The sequence below is a fragment of the Neovison vison genome, chromosome 5 (genome assembly GCF_020171115.1).
Source record: "Neovison vison isolate M4711 chromosome 5, ASM_NN_V1, whole genome shotgun sequence".
NCBI classification, from domain to species: Eukaryota; Metazoa; Chordata; class Mammalia; order Carnivora; family Mustelidae; genus Neogale; species Neogale vison.
In genome coordinates, this window is record NC_058095.1 from 28,889,794 (window position 1) to 28,910,835 (window position 21,042).

General features: G+C 52.6%; 1 protein-coding gene across 1 annotated transcript; it reads right to left on the reverse strand.

Moving 5' to 3' along the window:
• Window positions 1-1,336: 1,336 nt before the first annotated feature.
• On the reverse strand, window positions 1,337-20,494 carry SARM1 (sterile alpha and TIR motif containing 1). The gene is given in 12 exon segments (XM_044250241.1): window positions 1,337-2,396; window positions 2,486-2,607; window positions 7,914-8,103; window positions 8,180-8,282; window positions 10,718-10,953; window positions 11,050-11,141; window positions 11,405-11,617; window positions 12,052-12,670; window positions 19,013-19,634; window positions 19,637-19,741; window positions 19,744-20,052; window positions 20,488-20,494. Coding segments are annotated over 12 exon segments (2,748 nt in total). The 3' UTR covers window positions 1,337-2,266.
• Between the last annotated feature and the right edge of the window lie 548 nt (window positions 20,495-21,042).

The window sequence follows — 21,042 nt, forward strand, 5'->3', positions numbered from 1 at the left end:
TGCTGAGACCTTTCCCACCTCATACATTCTAGAATGAAATGCCTCTCTTGTTGGGCAGGGGAGAAGAATGGAGCTGAACTTCTGACCTCTGGGTGTCCCTGAGCAGTCCTCAGTCCCTGGGGACAGCTAGGGTGAGGTGGGTAGGGGCCTTGCTGACCAGCCAGGCGGAAAACCCTGACCCTGCAGGCCCATGTCAGAGCAGGCTCTGGGGGGGAAAGGCTCTTTCTCAGCCCCCCGTTCAGGACTAGCCCTGTGGGGCCAAGCCTGGCTGGGGGTGGGGGTCATCACTCAGGTTTGGAGGCTGAGCTCGGATTCCCCAGTCATGAAGGGGCAGCAGTTGAGGGTGTAGGAACAGAAGAAATGGCCTGGCAGCCTCCCTGAATACAGCCCGCAGAGCACCTCAGGAGGGAAGGGGACTGATGGTGACAAAAAGAAAGCTTCCCTGGGAGAGCACACATGCCAGGGTATCATTACTGACGCTACTCTGCGAGGGCAATGTTCACTCTGCATCCAGGGTCTGGCACTGGTGGCCGCTCCTGTGGCCTGAAGGAGGCCGGGTCAAGAGCAGTGAAGGCCAGAGCTGGGGCCCAGACTGGCTAGAGAGCGAATCTTCGGCAGGAGGGGGAGTAGAAGGAAGGTGTCCCAAGCCCAGCGTGAGACCTCTGACTTTCTGACGATGAGGCTCAGGAGCTAGGAGTGACCTGGCTGGTGCCCGCGTGAGGTGACTCTGGAAGCTGAGCCAGCCTGAGGTGTCAGGCCACTGCCCACTGCCCCCAGGAGGGGAGAAGCAGGGCGGGTTCCAGCTGACCCTGCTAGCTGAAGCCTGGGTTTATGGGAGCGGGGAGATACTTTCTTGCTCTCCTACCCAAGTGGAGAAAGGGGCATAGGGATGTTCCTGCTTGTTTATTTCTGTATAGCTCTTGGACCAGGCTTTTTTGGTGAAAACCTGTCCCCCTCTGCCAGACCTTTGGGGCCGAGAAGCCAGCTGTGGGGATAGCAACAGCCCTGCCCTGAGCACAGCTTCTAGGATGGTTCTCGAGACAGGCCTTGGACTGAGCACCAGAAGGCCAGGTCCGGATCCTGGGGTGGCCACTGCTGATTTGGGAAGTGGCCCGTCATTCAGTCCCTTCTCCATGCAAGGGACATAATACCGAGTGGGGCTACAGGATCTGTGGAGTGGCATGAGGTGGGGCAGGGGTGGGGGTGGGAGGTGGAATGGCAAAGGTTTGGGAGGGATTTGTGTTTCAGAGGCTCCCTAGTTCAGGTGTCTCATTCTTTGACCGTCTGTACCCACCCACCTGGGAATTTGTGAGAAAAGCAGAAACCCAAACCCAGACCAGGTCTCCTGAACGCCATTGTTGCAAAATTCCCGGGTGGTTCCAACACACCCCTCACCCTTCTTCAGGATCCTGCCTCTTCCTGTGTTGCTGTGGGCTCTGTCCAGCCCAGCACTGCCATATCAGGGGGCTGTCTCCTCCGGCTGCCCCCTGAGCGAAAGGGTGGGGAGGGGCTGGGCAAGCCAGCAGAGCCAGGCCGGGAGCTGGCAACAAGGCCCAGCAACAAGGCACGGGGAGGGTGGCTAGCTGCCTGTCGAGATGGCCTTGGTGGCCCAGGCCTGGTGAACAGCTGCCAGCCAGAGTGAGGGATGGCTTGGCTGACCCTGACCTCCCTTGTAGCTAAGAGGACTGCACCTCAGGAAGGCTGGGCGGGGACTGGAGACCAGGCCAGCTAAGGACACAGTGATTACCAGTCAAGGCCACAGGGTGACAGGATGCGGTGAGGCCAGAAGCCAGGCACAATCTGGGTCGAGAGCCATCACTGGAGCCTGATCTCCAGCTGGCTGCTGGGCCCCCACCCTGGCTTAGCTCAGAGGGGAGGGCATTGCCCGAATTCGTCAGAGGGAGGCTGCCAGCCTTCCCCCTTCTCAAGCTGGCTGCTGTCTGGGGAGGAAGGGGTGTCCTGTGTGGCAAACCCTCAATTGTCCAGGGTTTCTCCCACACCTGAGATAGAGAACCTGGTAGCAGGACCTGAGGATGGGGGGGGGGTTGTCTGGCCCTGAGCACCCCCAATGCCTGGCTCCCATTCCCTTTGCAGACACGGAGGAGGCTGGGCTTGAGGTGGACCGTGAGGATGGGGGCAGAGCGACAGCAATTTCCAGAGAAGGGCCCAGGTGGCTGTAGCTGAGAGAGGCCAGGTCGAGGAGCAGTTTCTTCGAGCGGGATTATGGGAACGGGGGTCACAGCAGGGCCTAGGATCTAAGAGTTGGTTAAGTTGGGCCCATGGGTGCGGCCCCCTCCAAGCTGGTGTCAGAGCCTGCCGATGAGTCCCGGGAGGAGCGGCCCTGCAGGAATCGGATTATCTTCTCAATCGTGGCCTCCTGGTATTCATGGGACCACCTGTGGGCACAGGGGCTGGTGGGTCAGGGGGCCACGTGGGGGTGGGGGGAGCTGCTGGCTGGGGGCTGCGCACCCGCCCCTCTCCTCACTTGATGCCATTGAAGGTGAGCACGGCCTGCATGTCCTCGGGCAGGTCCTGGGGCTCTGGCCACTCGAAGCCATCGATGACCGGCACAATGTTCTTGCCACAGCTCAAAGCAGTCACAATCTCCTACAGGAACAAACGGGATAAGGAAGAGACCTGGGTCTCCCATCTAGGGACCCTGGTGCCAGGCAGTCCCTAGGAGGGGTGCTGGTGCCGAAGTCCGCTTTGGCTTTTCCCTCACCCCTTGTTTTTTTAATAAAAATCAAATATTTGGTTTTTGCCCCAAGTCCTTGGCATAGAGCTCCTGAAACACTGGGAATCCCCAGATGACTGGAGGTTGGGCATGGGGGTTGCCTAGAGAGCTTCTGGATGGGGGCTGCTTGCCAGGAAGACCAAGCTATGATGGAAAAGTTGGAAACTAAGTATCCCACATATAGTCACAGACACACACCTCCCAGGAGGAGAGAGGGGCTTAGAGATTCAGTTCACTCACAGTAAACCCTCCATCAAATCCCCGAAGGATGGGGTGGTTTGCTGAACACATCCAGGTGTTGGGAGGGTGGCCTGCAGAGGGCATGGGAGCTCTGAGCCTCCCTGCCTGTGCCCCACACCCCATACCTTTGCCCTATGCATGGCCCCCATTCGAATGTTCCCGAGTTACAGCCCTTCAATGAACGCGGAATATAGTTAAGTGCTTTTTCAGTTCTGCATGTCATTCTAGCAAATGATTGCACTGGCCAGGGGAGGGATGTGTGTCATGGGAACTCCTGACTTGGTAACCAAGTCAGACAGAAGTGCGGGTGGCCGAGGAACCCGGGACTCTCAGACGTCTGAAGTGAGTGCAGACATGTGGGACTAAGCCCTTCTGGAGTTTGACACTCGGTCTGGGTGAGTCAGTATCAGAACTGAACTGGGGGTGCCTGGGTGGTTCGGTCGGTTAAGCGTCGGACTCTTGGCTTCGGCTCGGGTCATGATCTCAGGGTCGTGAGATGGAGCCCCATGTTGGGCTCTGCACTCAGGGGGAAGGAGTCTGCTTCTCCCTCTGCCCCCATCCCCCTCACACTTGCGGCGCAGCCTCCCACTCTCAGATAAATAAATCAATCTAAAAATTTTTCTTAAAAAGAACTGAATTGCGGGACACCCAGTTGGTGTTGGCAGATTGGAGAAATGGTTGTTAGTGCTGGCAAGAAAAACCCACACAACTTGGTGTCAGGAGGAAAACATCCCTGTCTGGATCCAAACCGATCCATCATCAGCCCTGCACTTGCCCTCATTTCTCAGACCCACCCATCCCTCCACACACACCCCCTCACCGTGCTGCTCCAACCCCTTTATCGTTGTCCCCCACCAGGTCTCTCCTCATCACTCTTGCCTCCTCTAACTTGTTCTCTACATTGCCCCTTCACCTGGTTGCTCTTTCCAAAATCCAAATCTGATCATGTCCCCCCCCCCCCCACTTAAAAGTCTTCAAGACTTTACACAGCTCTTAGAATAAAATTCAGGGCACCGGGGTGGCTCAGTTGGTTAAGCAACTGCCTTTGGCTCGGGTATGATCCCAGGGTCCTGGGGTTGAGTCCCACATCAGGCTCCCCCTGCTCTTCAGGGAGCCTGCTTCTCTTTCTCTCTGCCTGCCACTCCCCTGCTTGTGCTCTTTCTCTGTCAAATAAACACATACAGTCTTAAAGAACAAACAAACAAAAAAACCCCTCCATACTGTGGTCTGAAGGCTCCGTGTGGTTGGCCACAGCTCCCTTTCCAGACTCCAGCCCTGCACTGTTCTCTCAGCCACAGAGACCTTGCCCCCCTTAGATTAGCCACCCTCCCTCCCTGCGCAGTGCCTTTGCACAGGTTCTTCCTGGCCCCTTCCCCTAACTAATGCTTACTAATTTTTCTGATCTGAGCTCAATCCATACTTTCCCAAGGAAGTCTCCCTTCCCTTCTCTGACCATGCACCATCTCCCTATTGTAGTCTCTCGAAGGCTCTTTAACACATGCTAGAGTTGCAAGCTTAATGAGTAATTTACTTAATATCTGTCTTCCCTACCAGACATAAAGACAGGGATCATGTCCGGTTTTTATCCATCTTGTATCTCAGCATCTTTCACAAAGCCTTGCCCATATTCAGCCCTTGCCGAATACTTAATGGATGGCTGGATGGCTGGAATGAATGAAGGAAGGGAGGGAGGGAGGGAGGGAGGGGGACAACAAAGCACAGCTGTTAGGGGCTGCACTCCAGAACCCTGAGACTGGGGTTCATATCGAATCTCTGACATAGGCTTTGTGGCATGAGGCAACCAATGGGCCCTCAAAGCCTCTGTTTTCTCTTCTGTTGGGGGGTACCTGCCATGTCCTGTGGCAAGTGCTTAGGCCAGTGCCCAGCATGTAGCCTGTGCTTAATTAATCAATCACAGGTGCTATGATTTCCTCCTCTGTAAAAGAGGATAATAAACCCCCCTCACAAGGTGTTTCTGAGGATATTACTATTAATGGGTGCTCTGGTAAGTGCTTATTGAATTTTATTTTTTCTTTTCAAGGGGGAACCTCAGGGATTGGAATTACTTGAGTGCAGTTCACTTGTGGTTTTCTGTATTGATTACCCACTAAATGTGGCTTCGGGGAAAGGAGTCTTAAAACCAGAGGCAGTGAAGCACTAACAACCAAAGAAGGCTAATGGGGCCTTTGGGACTGGTCCAAGGCAGAGGCTCCCCCCATCCCTCCTCCCTCAATGTAGTCAGCTAGATGGGTGTCAACCACCCTTGGGGACCAGAGCCTTCCTGGGGAAAAAACCCACATAACTCCAACCTTGATTGGTTTGGGGGGAACCTCTCATTTTATGAATGAGAAGAAGAAAGCCCAGAGAGGGGACTTGCCCCCAAGTCACACAAATGCCCAGCCCAAGCGGGGCCAGGCTTCTGAATCAAGCCTTCAGATTCCAAGCCCAGGACTCTCTCAGCTAAGTCCTCATTTGAATTCTGACCCTGCACGAATTTATTTGAGAGCCTTTAGACATATGTTTTATCCAGAACCAAAGACAGCATGCTTCTCGTTGCAAAGATTCAGAGTCTGGGCAAGAGAGGAAGAATGGCTTGTTCAAGGTCATCCAGCAGGTTACGAATGAAAACTTGAGGGCGCCTGGGTGGCTCAGCGGGTTAAGGCACTGCCTTCGGCTCAGGTCATGGTCTTGGGGTCGAGTCCCACTTTGGGCTCTCTGCTCAGCAGGGAGCCTGCTTCCCTCTTTCTCTCTCTCTCTGCCTGCCTCTTTGCCTACTTGTGATTTCTCTCTGTCAAATAAATAAATAAAATCTTAAAAAAAAAAAAAAAGAAGAGAAAATTTGATCAGAATCAAGTGTTCTGGCCGGGTGAACCTGGTGGACCTGTATGGCCTTCCCAGTTATTTCAGCTTCCTCTGCTTGGTCACTGATTCAAGTACCCCATCAACTAGTCAAAAGCCTGCTTCGTACCATGCAGGCTTGTAAGCATCCGGGATATAGAGTGAACACAGCAAGGTCTGACCTCGCGTGGAGCTCAGCTACTCCTCCCTTTATCCCAGAAGGCCGCCTGCCACCTGCTCTGGGCCATCAGCCATGATCCTCCAGGTGTCTCTTTGGCCTAACATCCAACCAAGCCCAGCCTCTAAAACACGGCTTCCAGGGCCTGACCCTCTTTCCCATGGTCAGTCTGGTTGTACTCTGATGCCAGAGCCTTCTCCCTACCACCACTGGCCTGGCCTCACTGCCCTTGTGGGATCCCTTTCCCCCAATGCTTTAAACACAAGTCTTTTCCCAACCTTTAGGTGCTGAGGGAACGGGTTCTATAGTTTGTTTTAAGAAAGGGAGAGAGCCAGTGAGGAGGGGAGAGGGGAGGGCTGGAGAGAATCTTAAACAGGCTCCACGCCCAGTGTGGAGCCTGGTCTCACCACCCTGAGATCATGACCTGAGCCAAAGTCAAGAGTCAGTGTTTACCCAACTGAGCCGCCCAGGGAACCCCAGTGGTGTGCTGGCAAATGTTTAACAAATAACTCTCTGGGGGCAAAAAACAAAAACAAAAACCCAAAACCAACCAAACAAAAAACAACCAGCTAACCAAATAAAATCCTGCTTTGTAGTCTTTACCAATTTCCTTTGCGCAAATATTCCCACCAGGGTTGATCTCAGGCTACCAACATGGCGTCACCGGACATGGAGTTGGGGAGGGAAGCAAACGACCATTTCCGGTGTCAGCAGAATCCTGCCCCATCCCCCCACCTTCCCTCCCACCCCCTCAGGTCTGAGGCACGGAAGGTGCTGGGAAAGAGCACAAGGTGCTGAGAAAGAGCATGGGCTTTGGAGTCAGAGCGATGGGAGTTCAGAGGCCAGCTTTTTGGATTTCTACACCAGCGTGGCCAGCGGAAGAAGAATTCTACTGCTCTGAGCCTCCGCTTCGTCTGTAAGCAATCGCCGGGGATGCGCCTTCCTCATCCCCACTTTTGTCCTCTGCTCGCGCAGTCGCCCTGCCTGGGATGCCTTCTCTTCCACTTACCTAAATTCTTAAGTCTCTTCTCAAGTTCTGCTTTCTTCACGAAGCCTTCCCCGGTTATTCCAGCCCTTAACGTTCTCCCCCTTCTCCACGCTCCTATGGCGAGTGAGAGGTTCACCTACGTAGCTTAGCGGCTGACACCAACCCCTATATGATCTCTACACGTCTTGTTTCCTTAGCTGCTTCAGAACAAGGGTTCCAGATTAGATGACTGCTGTATCCCTCACTGATTAATAATTAATAGTCCACAGATGTGGTATGAACCCATTTCATCCATCCATCCATTCTGCCAGTATTCAGTAAGTTTCTAGTATATGCCAGGCACTGAAGACAGAACGGCATTAATTAAACAACGGGAAGCACTCATACTAATTACAAGGATAAATGCGGCCATTATAGAGCAATTACTATAGAACTAGGCATTCTGCTAAGGACTTGACAGATTTTAGCTCTTTTAATTCTTACAACAATATCCTAGGGAATAGGGGACAATACTTCTCCCACTTCACAGGAGTCACAACGAAGCTCACTGCAGTTACGCAACTTGCCCAAGGCCGGAGCTGGGATTCAAACTCAGAGCTTTGTGCCTTTCACGATCCCACTTTGCCTGTCACCAGGCTCTCTTGCCCCTCTTCCCTCACTGAGGTTATTTATTAAAGCGCTTCCCTCTTTCTCCGACCCTCACGGTCATCCCACAAGGTGAGTAAGACAGGCACATTATCCCCATTTTCTGCATGAGAACACTGAGGCCCAGAGAGCCTAAGTGACTTGCCAAAGACCAATTACAGACAGAGCTGTGGCTCCTGCCTCGCCGCTGGACCGCGGAGATGGCTGGGGGTGCGAATGAGAAGGAAAGGGAGGAGGACCTTGACCTCTGGCCACGGGCCAGTACTGGGACCACGGAGGCCAGCACCTACCTTGTGCACCCAGTCCTTGCAGTCATAGTCCTGCATACACTTGTCCAGGGCCCCGGCCGACAGCACGAGCACGAAGTTGCGGGCACCCATGACACTCTGGATGAGCTTGTCCTCGAACTTGCCTGCTTCCAGCTTCTCCACATCAATGAAGACACTGAAGCCGTGCAGCTGCAGGTGCACCTTCAGGAGGCTGGGGAGAGGTCCCACATCACTGCCCCGGCCTGGCCCCCAGCCCCTGGGCTGCCCACCTGCCCACCCCTTCTCACCTGGCCAGCTGGGAGCCTGAGCTCCGGCGGTAGCTGATGAAGACATCTGGGATGTCCCCACTGGGCTTGCCGCCAGCGCAGGGCAGCGGGGAGTGTAGCATTTCTGAGGCAGACAGACAACAGCTCAGTAAGAGTCCCCCCTGACTCCCCATGGGGTGTCACCTGCTGTCTACTTAGCCTTTTCAGTGCAGCCCGGCCTGGGCCGCCTGGCTTGTGCAAAAGAGAGTCACTGAGATAGAGAGCTGGGCCTACAGGAAGGAAGGCTGCTCACTATTGGTGAGTCCCTCTCAGGAGACAGGCATTGTGTTTAGGGACGTGGATCGGCACCTCCAGCCCTTTCCTCTCTCCAGAACTCCAGACTTGCACGGGCAGCTGCCCACAGACACTACACCCAACACATCCCAAGTCTTCCCCAGGCCCCTGCCTTTCTAGTTCCCACCACAGCCAGAACCCGGGTATCGGCTCCCACCCCTACCTCTCATTCATTCATTCCACGCATATTCACTAAGTACTTACTATGTGCCAGGCACTACCCTTTGGGCTTGCGATACGACAGTGAACAGAACAGACAGACATTCACAACACCTGATTCCAAGCTCTGCATTCTTCCAACTAAACATCCTGGACTCCAACCCCAGGGCCCTCTCTACGTCCAGGCCCCCAACTCAGCCTTCTCAGTGGTCTCCCCAAATCCACACTTGTCCAGTTCAATCTGTTTGCACAGCAACCGCAGGGGTCCTTCTAAAATCTAAGTCTCAGTGGGTCACTGCATCCACTTAAAAAGGGTGCATGGAGGGGGGCACCTGGGTAGCTCAGTTGGTTAGGTGTCTGCCTTCGGCCGAGGTCACAATCTCCCCTGGATCCCTAACCCTAACCCTAACCCACGCCCTCAACTCAGCCCTCCGGGAAGGTTGCCACAATGCCCGCAGACCGGACCTTCCATGCTCCTTGGCCCTAACCCTAACCCCAGGCTGGGTTATGAGGGGACAACCCGCAGAAGCTTGGCTCCAAAGCCAAACCGGAGGACTCAGCCAGCAACATAGAAGGAAAATGTGCCATTTGGAACTCCAGAAAGGATTCAGAGCAGGAGAAATCTGAATGCAAACCTAAGCCCCCAGGCACCCCTCCCTGTTTTTAAGAAATGAAATCTTGGGGTTAGGGAACCCTGGGTGGCTCAGTTAGTTACTCGGCTGCCTTTGGCTCAGGTCACGATCCCAGTGTCCTGGGATCGAGTCCCGCATCGGGCTCCTTGCTCAGCGGGGAGCCTGCTTCTCCCTCTGCCTCTGCCTGTGCTCACTCTCTCTGACAAATAAATAAAATCTTAAAAAAAAAAATGAAATCTTGGGGTTATACTGGGAGCTGCAGTGTGAAAATAATGAAAGCTGATCTGCTTTGGTTGAACTTGTTGAGATGAATGAAAAGAATCCATCTTCATATAATATTCAGTCTCAGCACTCACAGTCAGCCCCTGTCTGTTTATGAAGCAGAAAGACAGAGGTTCAAATCCTAGTTCTGTTACTTAATGGCTCTGGGGTTTGTATTTGGGATTCCCCAAGGGATAACCTTGAGAAATGTATTTAAATTCCCTAAAACTTAGTTTCATCATCTTTAAAAAGAACACCCTTGATGGAAATGTTCTTCATCTTGGATTATGATGGTAGTTACACATGTATGCATTTTTCAAAACTCTTCAAATTGGACACTTTTAAGCTGCACCTCTCATTACTTAAAAATTTTTAAAAAGTACATTATAGAAAGGCACCTGGGTGGCTCAGTCGGTTAAATGTCTGACTCTTGATTTTGGCTCAGGTCATGATCTCAGGGTGGTGAGATTGAGCCCCTAGCCGGGGTCCACACTCACTGGGGAATCTGCTTGAGGATTCTCTCTTTCCCTCTGCCCCTCACCCCTGCTCTCTGCCTTGCTCTTTCTCTCTCTAAAATGGATAAATAAATCTTAAAAAAAAAAAAATGAGTAAGTTCTGGGATGTAATGCACAGCATGGTGACAAGTTGATTAAAAAAATTAACACCCAGGAGCATTCCGGTGGCTCAGTTGGTTGAGCCTCTGCCTTCGGCTCAATCATGATCCCAGGGTCCTGGGATTGAGCCCCAGGATGGACTCCCTGCTCAACAGTGAGTCTGCTTCTCCCTCTGCTCGCCCCCCTCCTCCGGCTCACTCCCTCTCTCTCAGATAAATAAAATCTTAAAAAATAATAAGTAAATAAAATAAAAAAAATTAACACCCACTGAATAGAATGGATATAGATATTAATAAGATAATATTTAAAATGTTATATATAGTAACTGACAATATTAGCGAAATAGTAAATTAGCAAATTAAAATAAATTAGTCAATTAAAAGGGTTGCTAGAGCCCTAGATTCCATTCTGCCCTCGTGACCTTCCTAAAGCACCTCCAGACCCGTACTTGGTAAGCTGTTGGCTAATCGCCTAAACCCCCTGTCTTCCCACCCCTACCCTCTGTAAGCACCCCTGGTTGAGGCTGGGCGAGGGCTGGGCTCCCAGGTGGGCAGGCTGACCTCTGGCGGCGGTGAGGATGCGGGCGCGGTGCACGCCCATTCGGATGCCGCAGTCCTCCAGGAGCTGCTGCTCAGACACGCGGTGCAGCAGGGAGCGGTCAAGGCCGCAGCTGACCAGGCCGTAAGTGTACTGGCGGAAGCGCGGGTCCAGGCTGCCCAGCCAGTCAGCCAGGTTGCTGCGGTCGCACGTAGCGTAGTTGGCGAAAGTCTTGAGCTCCGTGAGCTCCCTGAAGAATCTGCAGCCAAGGGTAGGGGGAGAGAGGATGCTGAGGTCCTGACCTAGGACTGGCTAGGGGCAGAAGGTGAGGACTGGCGGGCAGGAGGTGCCGTACCTTTTGCGGGTGATGCCGGATTTCATGCCCAGGTCGGTCTGGAGCTCCTCGTCCGTGAGCCGCAGAAGCAGGTCGCCATCTACCTGTTGCTCCTAAGGGAGGGGTCAGACGTAAGAAGAGCGCTCCTCCTCAGCCGTTGTACCCCAAGCATAAGATACAAAAAAAAAGACAACCGGAGACGACGACGGGGGAGGCGGATGGGACCCGGATTAGAGTTACCCCGAAAGTGGTGGAGTACAGGCTTCCACCCCCAAAATCATCCCTGGCGCCGCGGGCGCTCGGGCCGCAAGGGGGCGCTGTTGCCTCGTTCAGGGCGCCCCTAGCGGCCGCGCGCCCTCGGGATGCGCTGCTCTACCCGGAAGTTTTCGCAGTAGTGGGAGAAGCCGATCTGCTGCAGCCACGTCTGGACCTCGGCCTCCTTCCAGCTGGCCACGCAGGGGAGGATGGGCCGCGGCACCTCCTCGCCCAGCAGGCGCAACGCGCGCTTGGCCAGCGCCGACGTAGTGCCATTGGTGGAGTAGGAAACCAAGCGTTTCAGGCTCTGGATGGCTCCGATGTCGCTGAATACCTAAGGAGGGGTGGGGAGAGAGTTTCTAGGGTCCCCCAGTTCACCAGCCATCCCCACAAAGATTCCCAGTCCTTCCCTTCGCCTCTTCTCAGCGCTGAAACTCCCATCATCTGCCCTAGCCCTGCATTCATCCTATAGATCCCCTAGTTCCGTTCATTCCCTTTCCTGAAACTCTCTCAACTCTCCCCCTCCTGTCTCCCCTCTAACAGCTTCCATCTCCCTGGGATGAAGGCTGAGCTCTCAGTATGAATGCCAGGCATGTTCTCTGCTTAAAACCCTCGGTCTTGCCTTCAAGGCCAGTAACTGGTCTCTCATCCTTCTGCTTGCTTCACTTAACTCAAACGTGTACTTCAAGTCCCAGCTGAATGTCACTTCTCTGGGAAGCCTTCCCAGATGCTCTCTAACTCCTGTCCCCACTCCCACTCCCCACCCACCTTGGTCTTGCCCTGCAGGCTCTTAATGGCAGCCTCGGCACAGAGATAGAAAGCCCCAATGCACTGCGCCTCCAAGCGCGACGAGTCCAGTAGCGGCACGAGGCGCTGCAGGTCGTCGGGCCCGCGGCCCTGGCTTGTATCGCTGGCATCCACAAGACAGCGGGCGAAACGGCCGGGGTCCAGCGACGCCACAAGCGGCTCCACGAGCGCCAGCGTGCCAGAGCGCTCCACCTCGCGCTCCACCTCCTTGTTGGTGGCCAGCACGGCCACCGCGAGGCAGGCGTGCAGCCGCAGCAGCTCGTCCTCTTTGGAGAAGGCGAGCGGGAAGAGCCACTCCGCGGCGCGCTTCTCCACCATGCGTCTCTGCGCCGCCTGGCCCCCGTGCAGCGCGCAGTTGCCCAGCGCCAGCGCGCAGTGGCGGAGCAGCGCCGGGTCCGTGCGGCGGCACCAGTACAGCACAGCGTCCAGGCCACCGGCCGCCACCAGCCGCTGGCAAGTCTCCTCCGAGTGCTTGAACATGTGCTCCAAGATGCCGGCCACGCTCCGCGCCAGCTCCACTGGCTCCCGCTCTTTTGCCAAGTTCAGGATCACGCCCAACCCGATGCGCGCCACGCGGTCCCTGGCGAAACAAAGTGGGACAAGGGATGATGGAATGGCGGTACCACCGGTGAAGGCCGACCATTTAACCTCTCTGGTCATTTAACCTCTCTGGCCTCATTGGTGTCATATAGAACGTGAGGGAGAGCATTAACCTCCCTGCTTCCCCCTTCCACCTGCCCTGCAAGGACAGATTCCTCCCATTACGATTATAAGGGTGCTCCATCCTGTCCACACCCAACTCCTCCCTTAACGCTGCCTCCTGCCCTGCAGTGTGTGTGGTTAAGAACCCTAACTCTGGAGAAGATCCCTTGGGAGCTGGTGGGTTTTTTTGTTTGTTTGTTTTTTGGGGTTTTTTTGTTTTGTTTTGTTTTTTGGGTGTGGTTTTTTGTTGTGTTGTGTTGTGTTTTGTTTTGGTCTAGAAATGTGTGGGACCTTGAGTGCCTTCCTTTATTCAACTTCAGTTCCTAAATAAGGAACTTCATCTCATAAATAAGATAAAAGGAGTACCCACCCCACAGGGTCATTATGAGTACCAGGGTGGAAAAATCCATGTAAAGTGCTTCCCACAGGGGAAGCCTGCCATCGGGAAGACTTACTAAGTGTTAACTTCTTATCATCATTTGAAGCATCACTCTAAGTACACCCCTCTTTGCCTTGCCCTCAAACCTCTCACTTCATGTGGTGTGACTGGGGTGTATTTATCCATCCACTCAACAGATGTTTATTGAGGAACTACTGTGTGTCAGGCTTTATGCTAGGGACTGAAGCTGAGCAGGGCCTAAGAGAGCCTGGAACTTATACACAGCTAATATGGAGACAAACAATAAGCAAGGGGACAATGAGTGAACAGGACAAGAGTGAGATGGCTATTATGCTAGCAAATGCAGGTGATGTAATGGACAGTGGAGGAGGACAGTGGGCGGCGGAGGAGGTGAAATCTAAGAGTGTAATATCCAGAGACTCCTGTCTGCAGGTGTCTGGGAGGAGAATGTAACAGGCAGAACGAACAGCAAGGACAAAAGCCCTGAGGGCTGGTGAGCTTGGCACATTTGAGGAATAGAAAGAAGGCCAGAGATATTTGCAATATTTAAAACCTATAAGGAAAAATATAAAAGCAACAAGATTTCATATATAGAAGATATGGATAGTCAAGTCAACAAGAAAAAGACAGTAAATTCAATAGGGAATGGCGAAGGATATAAATGGCAATTTACAAAAGAGGAAATCCACAATGTTAACAAGCAAATTAAGAGATGCTCAACTCATTACTAATTAGAGAAGTGAGAATTAAATCAGCTATCACTTTACACCTATTGGATAGGCAAAAAGCAGAAGCTGGGTAACAGAAAAGGTTGGCAGTGTGAGGGGCCATGAACTACCCTGAAGCTCTCTGGGTAGAAGTGCTTGCTGGTGCGGTCAATTTGGAAAGCAGGCTGGGATGCGTGGGTGAGGTTAAAGAGATATGCACCCTATGAGCCAGAAATTGGGGCTCTTGAGTTTATATCCCTAAGAATTGTCACAGATTGGGCGCCTAGGTGGCTCAGTTGGTTGGGCGACTGCTTTCAGCTCAGGTCATGATCCTAGAGTCCCGGGATTGAGTCCCACATCGGGCTCCCAGCTCCACGGGGAGTCTGCTTCTCTCTCTGACCTTCTCCTCGCTCATACTCTCTCTCACTGTCTCTCTCTCAAATAAATAAATAAAATATTAAAAAAAAAAGAATTGTCACAGATCCATAAAAGAATGTGGAAAAGGCTGCAGGGTTGTTTGTGATGGGGGAAGATAGTGGCAGTCTGGTGTCGAGCCTGGGACAGTGGAGAGGTAACACAGGCAGTTACCCACTCTGGAGGGCTATGGAGCAGTTACAAGGGACTGAACAGATGATACCATAGCACATGAAGGATGGATCTTAAAAATGTACTACTGGGGCACCTGGGTGGTTCAGTGGGCTAAGTCTCTGCCTTTGGCTCAGGTCATGATCTCAGAGTCCTGGGATCGAGCCCTGCATTGGGCTCTCTGCTCGGCGGGGAGCCTACTTCCCCCCCTCTCTCTCTGCCTGCCTCTCTGCCTACTTGTGATCTCTCTCTGCGTCAAATAAATAAATAAAAATCTTTAAAAAATACTACTGAGTGGATAAAAATATGAACTGGAATGTGCTATATAAAAGCACCAAATTTTTTAAAAGATTATATTTATTTGACAGAGAGAAAGCACAAGCTGTAGAGGGAGAGAGAGAAGCAGACACCCTCCCCCCTCCGCAGAGCAAGGAGCTCGATGAGGGACTTGATCCCAGGACCCTGGGATCCTGATCTGAGCCAAAGGCAGACACTTAATCAACTGAGACACCCAGGCATCCCTCCATTTGTGTAAATTAAAAACACATGCACACAAAACAAGAATAAAGTTCCCACCGGGACACAGATATAAAGACACACATTAAATATATTGGTTGGGTGCCTAGGGTATTAATTGGGGAAGATGGTGGGACATTCATGAAGAGGAGAAGGGGAGATTGTGGACATTGTATTATAGGCGCAGATGTATGCAAAGGCTTGGGTGGTATCTGAGAGCTGGTGCATTTGGGGATCTGCCCCCACCTCAGCCACACTGAAGTGAAACCATTTCTAGTGGCTGAGGTGGAAGATTCAAAGGGGGAGAGCAGGGAAAGGGTCCTGGGGGCCTTATGAGCCCTCTCCAGGCATTTGTACTTTATTTCGATGGCAAATGAGGAGCCTTTGAAAGGCTTCAGGAAGGGGAGTGACCTGCTCTTACATGGGTTTTAGGAAACACTCTGACTGCTCTAGGGAGGAAATGTCCAAGAGAGGGAGCCTGGATACCAGCACAGCAGGCAGGAAAGCTGGCACACTCTAGGCAGAGGTGAAAGTTTTCTGTCTCCCTGACCTCCACAAGTGATGTCCTCCACAAATGACATTACCCCTAAAGACTTAAGAGACTCAGCCAGGCAGGGAGTCCCTGCCCAGTGAGCATCACAGTGACGCTTGTGACTTTGTGTCCACTGTAGGTCCCAGCTGAGCCCATAACATGGCACAACAACTTTTCTTTTTTTCTTTTTTTTTCCACAACAACTTTTCTGAGTTGATCACTGAGCTTTCCTAAAGTCCAAAAGAACAGGTGGGTTCCAATCATTCACTTGTTCCTTTTACCAAGGAGAAAGCCAAAGTTCAGGGAAGTTACATGTCATGCTTAGAGTTACACAGCTGGTGAGAGGCATAGGTGGGGTCCAAACCTGCGTCTGTCTTCCATCCAAGGTTAAAATCCTTCATCTATACTTTGTGCTTCCAGAACAATCTGCCACATAAACTCTGAGAATATCAGAACCAGGAGATGTGTTTAAGAATAATCTAATCCAACACTCTCATTTCCTGAGGACGAGTGAAGGGAAAGGCTTGCTCAGGAATATTAATTCAGAGAGGACTTTATTCTTTTTTTGCTTTGTTTTGTTTTTTAAATTTTTTATTATTTAAAAAAATTTTATTTATTTGAGAGAGAGAGAACGAGGGAGAAACAGATTTCCTGAAGAGCAGGGAGCCCAACCTGGGACTCGATCCCAGGACCCTGGTATCATGACCTGAGCTGAAGGCAGACACTTAACTAACTGAGCCATCCAGGCACCCCATTTTAAATTTTTTTAAGAGGACTTTATTCTGAGTCTGTTGACCCCTCCAGCCCTCCCCTTTCCCTATGCCCTTGGCACAGGGAACACACAGAACTTGGACTATGTCCTTGTAGTAAGAACTATATACTCAGCTCCCAGCTTCTGCAGCCTGAGAGGCTGTGGGTCTGGGCTCAAATTCCAGCTTCAAAGGAGGGGGGAATTCATACACATACACGTACCAGCATGCATATATAATATACATATATGTGTAAATCCTTGTATGTATATAATTGTTCTGGGAGGACATACCGTGCAAGAAACCTGTTTTGCAGGGCACCTAAGTGGTTCAGTGGGTTAAGGCCTCTGTCTTCAACTCAGGTCATGATCCCAGGGCCCTGGGATAGAGCCCCAAATCGGGCTCTCTGCTCAGCGGGGAGCCTGCTTCCCCTCCCCTCTTTGCCTGCCTCTCTGCCTATTTGTGATCTCTGTCAAATAAATAAATGAAATCTTATATATGTTTATAAAAAATAAAAATTAAAAAAAGAATAAAAAAATAAATGAAATCTTAAAAAAAACTTGTTTTTCTGGTTTGCATCAGGGAGGGGGTCTGGGTAGAAAGAAAAGTTCTTAAGTGTGGGACTTTTTGTACCTTTGCACTTTTTGAATTTATATGCAATAGCTTTCTGTTTTGTTTTACCTTTTTTTTTTTAAGATTTTTACTTATTTATTTGTTAGAGAGAAAGAGAGCGTGCAAACGCAGGCAGAGTGGCAGGCAGAGAGAGAAGCAGCCTCCCCGCTGAGCAGGGAGCCCGATGTGGGACTGGATCCCAGGCCCCAAGGACCATGGCCCGAGCCGAAGGCAGCGGCTTAACGGGCTGAACCACCCAGGCGTCCCTTGTTTTACTTTTTAAACATGTCTCCTCCACTTACTAACTATGTATTTTGGGGAAATTCATTCATTCAACCAGAGTTAAACCATTTAACCTAGTTATGGTCTCCTGATGGGGCTGGGCTATAAATTTCAAAGGCTAGCAGTCACATGGGGCCCTCACTGTGTCATGGGATTAAGTTCAGAGGGTCCTACCCTGTTGGATTTCTCTTGACATTTGGGGGTGCGGGACGCTGTGATCTAGGCTCCTGGCCAACAGGTGTAGCAGCGCTCTGGGAAGAAGGGAATGGGAAAAGGAGTGGTGCACTGACTGAGGGACTTCCTTTAAGAGGAGGTTGGCTGATGAAGGGCAAGATTTCATCAACACAAATTCTCAGTGTGTCACCTCCCTTCTCTTCCTTCCAGCCTCCACCCAAAATAGACTAAAAGTTAAGGAGATTTCTGCCTCTCTTTGGGGAAAAAAAATCTGGGCTCTGTCCTTGGTGCTGAAGTGCCGTCAGGACCAGTGCGTGGTTTCCCCAGATCAGGGACAATGGTGAGTGTGACTCCTCCCTTCAGTAATTCTGTAAGAGGTGAGTATTGTTATTTTCAACCTTGAAAAAAATATCAGTGCAGTTTGCATCTTGTCGCCCTCCTCTTCCTAGGGTGTTGGCTGCACCGCTTCTCCAAGAGTTCTAATTATAGCTGCCACACCCCACATACCAGGCTACCAGGTACGCCGTCACCCCGTGCCCCACCACATCCAGGGAGCACCCACTCCATTTGCTAGTCCTCCAAATGTATTGATGATTGATGGTAGATGGGAAATTAGTGACTTTCTGAATAAGCAGAACCCTAATTGGCTCTCCCAACTTAAATTGCTCCATTCGTGTATTTCTGATGGTTGTTCTCATTTCCATCATCCACAGGTTATGTTTAATTTTTTTAAATGGTAAGGAAAGCATCCCTAACCCATCACACATCACAAAGCTGCATGAATTGAAAGTGACCCTTCCCAAACCCTTCTAAATCTGAGGGGCCTGAGAATTCAGCACATGACTACTGAGTGACAGTTTGATTTGCTCTGGCATAGAAGGGGAGAGAAAGTGAGTGCAAGAGTCCTCATATTCTGGGGGAGATCTCAAGAGGCAGGCAAGAGAGGGGCTTCCAGGCCCCACTTGGACACCCCCTACTGTATCTCGGCCCTATGTTGGGAAGGGAGAGAGAACACACACTCTGGCCCCTGACTCGCTCCTCACCTGTTTCCTCTTCTCTCACCCATTGATCCCACTAGAAAACCTTCTGTTCCCCATGAGCAGCCGCAGGATGAGATCATGTCTGGCTTGTTATGTGGGCCAAAATGAAGAAGGAGGAAGCAGAAGGTGGACTGGGGGTGGCCTAAAGGAGGCAAGTAACCCTCAGATCAGCACTCATTTCAGTAATCCTACCCCATTTCTTGAGCAGTGTGCTCTCCTTTCAGTGGCAGTGAGAAGGTAGCCTAGAAGGGCACTCGTGCCTGTGGGGAGGAGGTCTGTGGGTTTAGGGTCCCAGCTCCACCCTCAGAACCAGGGACAAATTCCTGTCCTGCTATACTCTATTCTTCCTCTCCCTGTCTCATTCCTCACCCCACCAGTCCCAGGAGAATCCTGGCTGAACCATCAGTTCACTGTGTTGTGACTCCCTGCCAGGCATGAAACTTTCCCAAGCCTCATTTGTAAAACGGACACGCTCATCCCCAACAGGGGGGGTAGTACAGGGGTTTGGTGAGGTGAGGCGGGAAAAGGCACAGGGCGATTCACACGAGAGACCCTGGCCGCGGACCGCCCTTGTCACCCCACAGCACCCCGCGCTCTACCCTCCAGCCCGCAAGCACCCTCACCGGTTCTCAGCCACCAGGATCTGCTCCAGCAGGCGGGCGGCCTGCACGCGCGTCTCCAGCTCCGGCGCCTGCAGCAGTCGCAGCAGCAGGTCGAGGCCGCCGTCCAGGCGGATGGCGTCGCACAGACCCTGGGCTACCTCACGGCCCACGGCCGGAAGCAGCCAGGCCTCCTCCACCAGCTGGAAGACCTCCGCCAGGCCGGCGCCCACGGCCCGCGCACCCCCCGCCTGCTTCAGCGCCGACAGCGCCTGCTGCAGCTCGGGCAGCGCGCGCTCCAGGGCACCCTGCACCTCAGTGCTCGCCCCGGGGGACACCTCGCGGGGCCCGCGGGAGCCCGCGGTCCACCATGGGCCCGCGCCGCCGCCCCCGTTGGGTCCCGGCACCGCTAGCCGATCGCCGCCCGGCCGTGTGCCCGACATGGTGAAGAAGCGGCACAGCTTGTAGGCGGAGAGGAGCAGCGTCAGGACCATGGGCGCGGGGCTGCGGGGGACATCCCCGGTCCGAAAGGGCGGAGCGATTCGGGACTTGGGGATAAGTGGGACAGGAGACGGATCCAGGGAAAAGAAGGTGCAGGAGGGAGGGATGGACAGAAGGCTACCTACCAGGCAAAGGCGCTGGCCAGAGTCTGGGGGAGGGGCAAGGGCAGGAACTGGGACCGAGCTTTTGGATGAAAGGATGAGGGCCCGGATGCAAGGGGTGAGCGGGAGGAGCGAGAGGGGACCAAGGCCAGACGCCGACGGATCTAGGAGGCAGCAAGAGGAACAAAGAGGGGCTCCGGCTGGGAGATGCTCTGCAGCGGCCCCGCCTCTGAGAAGCCACAGTCGCGGAGCTGACACCCCGCCTCTCTGTCACGTGGGACTCCTCCCCTGCGGCCTGCGTAGCCTCAAACCCAGGCTTCCCCCAGTCACGTCCACTCGGTAGCTGAGGGGTGGGGTGGCGACTAGGGCGAGAGGGTGCAGAGCGGGAGGGCTGCCTCGGTTTCCCCGCAAACCCCGCGACACTGCAACGTGAAGGCAACACCGTGGAGCGTGCCCCCTCCCCTGGTTCAAGCAATCATAAAAACAATTCTCTACAACTTTATGCCTGTTTCTCAGTGAAGCCTTGTGACAGGCCTACAGGATAGGGGTTAGTGTTCCCATTTAACAGCAGAACTAACTGGAGCTCAGAGAAAAGAGATTGCCCAAAGTGACACAGCCCTCTCTGATTATGGAACGGAAAAAGTCCGTTGGAAACGCTAAGAATAATTTTTTTCCAGGTGGTGGCAGGATTTCAGGAGCCCCATGGACTCCTGAGAGTGGGCACAAAATCGGACCTTCTGTGCCAGGTACTTTCTGGAAAGAGGGATGCCACTTAGTTCAAAAGTGTGGGGAATGAGGCTATTCTTTACCCACAGAAGGTGGGTGGAGGTGGAGACAGGGAGCAGTACCTGCCAAGGAGCAGTGAATTATTGGGAGACCAAGGAATCCAATCCAAACGGTCCATAGTCACCCAGTTCTGCTGTGCTGTGAAGCCCGGCTTGGGGAAATCAATGCACCAAGAGTTAAACCTAAACACAAAAAATCTGTTTTTTGTTTTGTTTTGTTTTTTTAATAAAAATATTTACCCAGGGTGCTTAGCAGCATTCCTCCAACCCCCCTTTCCCTACCCTAAATACACAATGGGTGGGTGAGACACTCAGTCGGGGATGTGCCTGATCAAACAGATCACAGATAAATAACCATTTATGGAGAATGAAGCTGGCGCTACTCCAGGCCCTGGGCATTTCATCTGCTTTAGCTTGTGTAACCCCCAACACAACACGAGGCAAGTTTAATTAGTCTCACTTGACCAAAAAGAAAGCCAAGGCAGGTAAAACCATTTGCCCAAAGTCACACAGCCTGTGAGGGGCACAGTGGGCCTTCCTTCTGTCCTCCAGATCCACTGTGCCACTTCCCTTCGGATAGGACACCGAGCTTGGCAAGAATCCCATTCACAGTTCTCCCAGGCCCAGAGTTCCAGGAATGTGACCCTTGGCTACAGCAGCCTCTGGG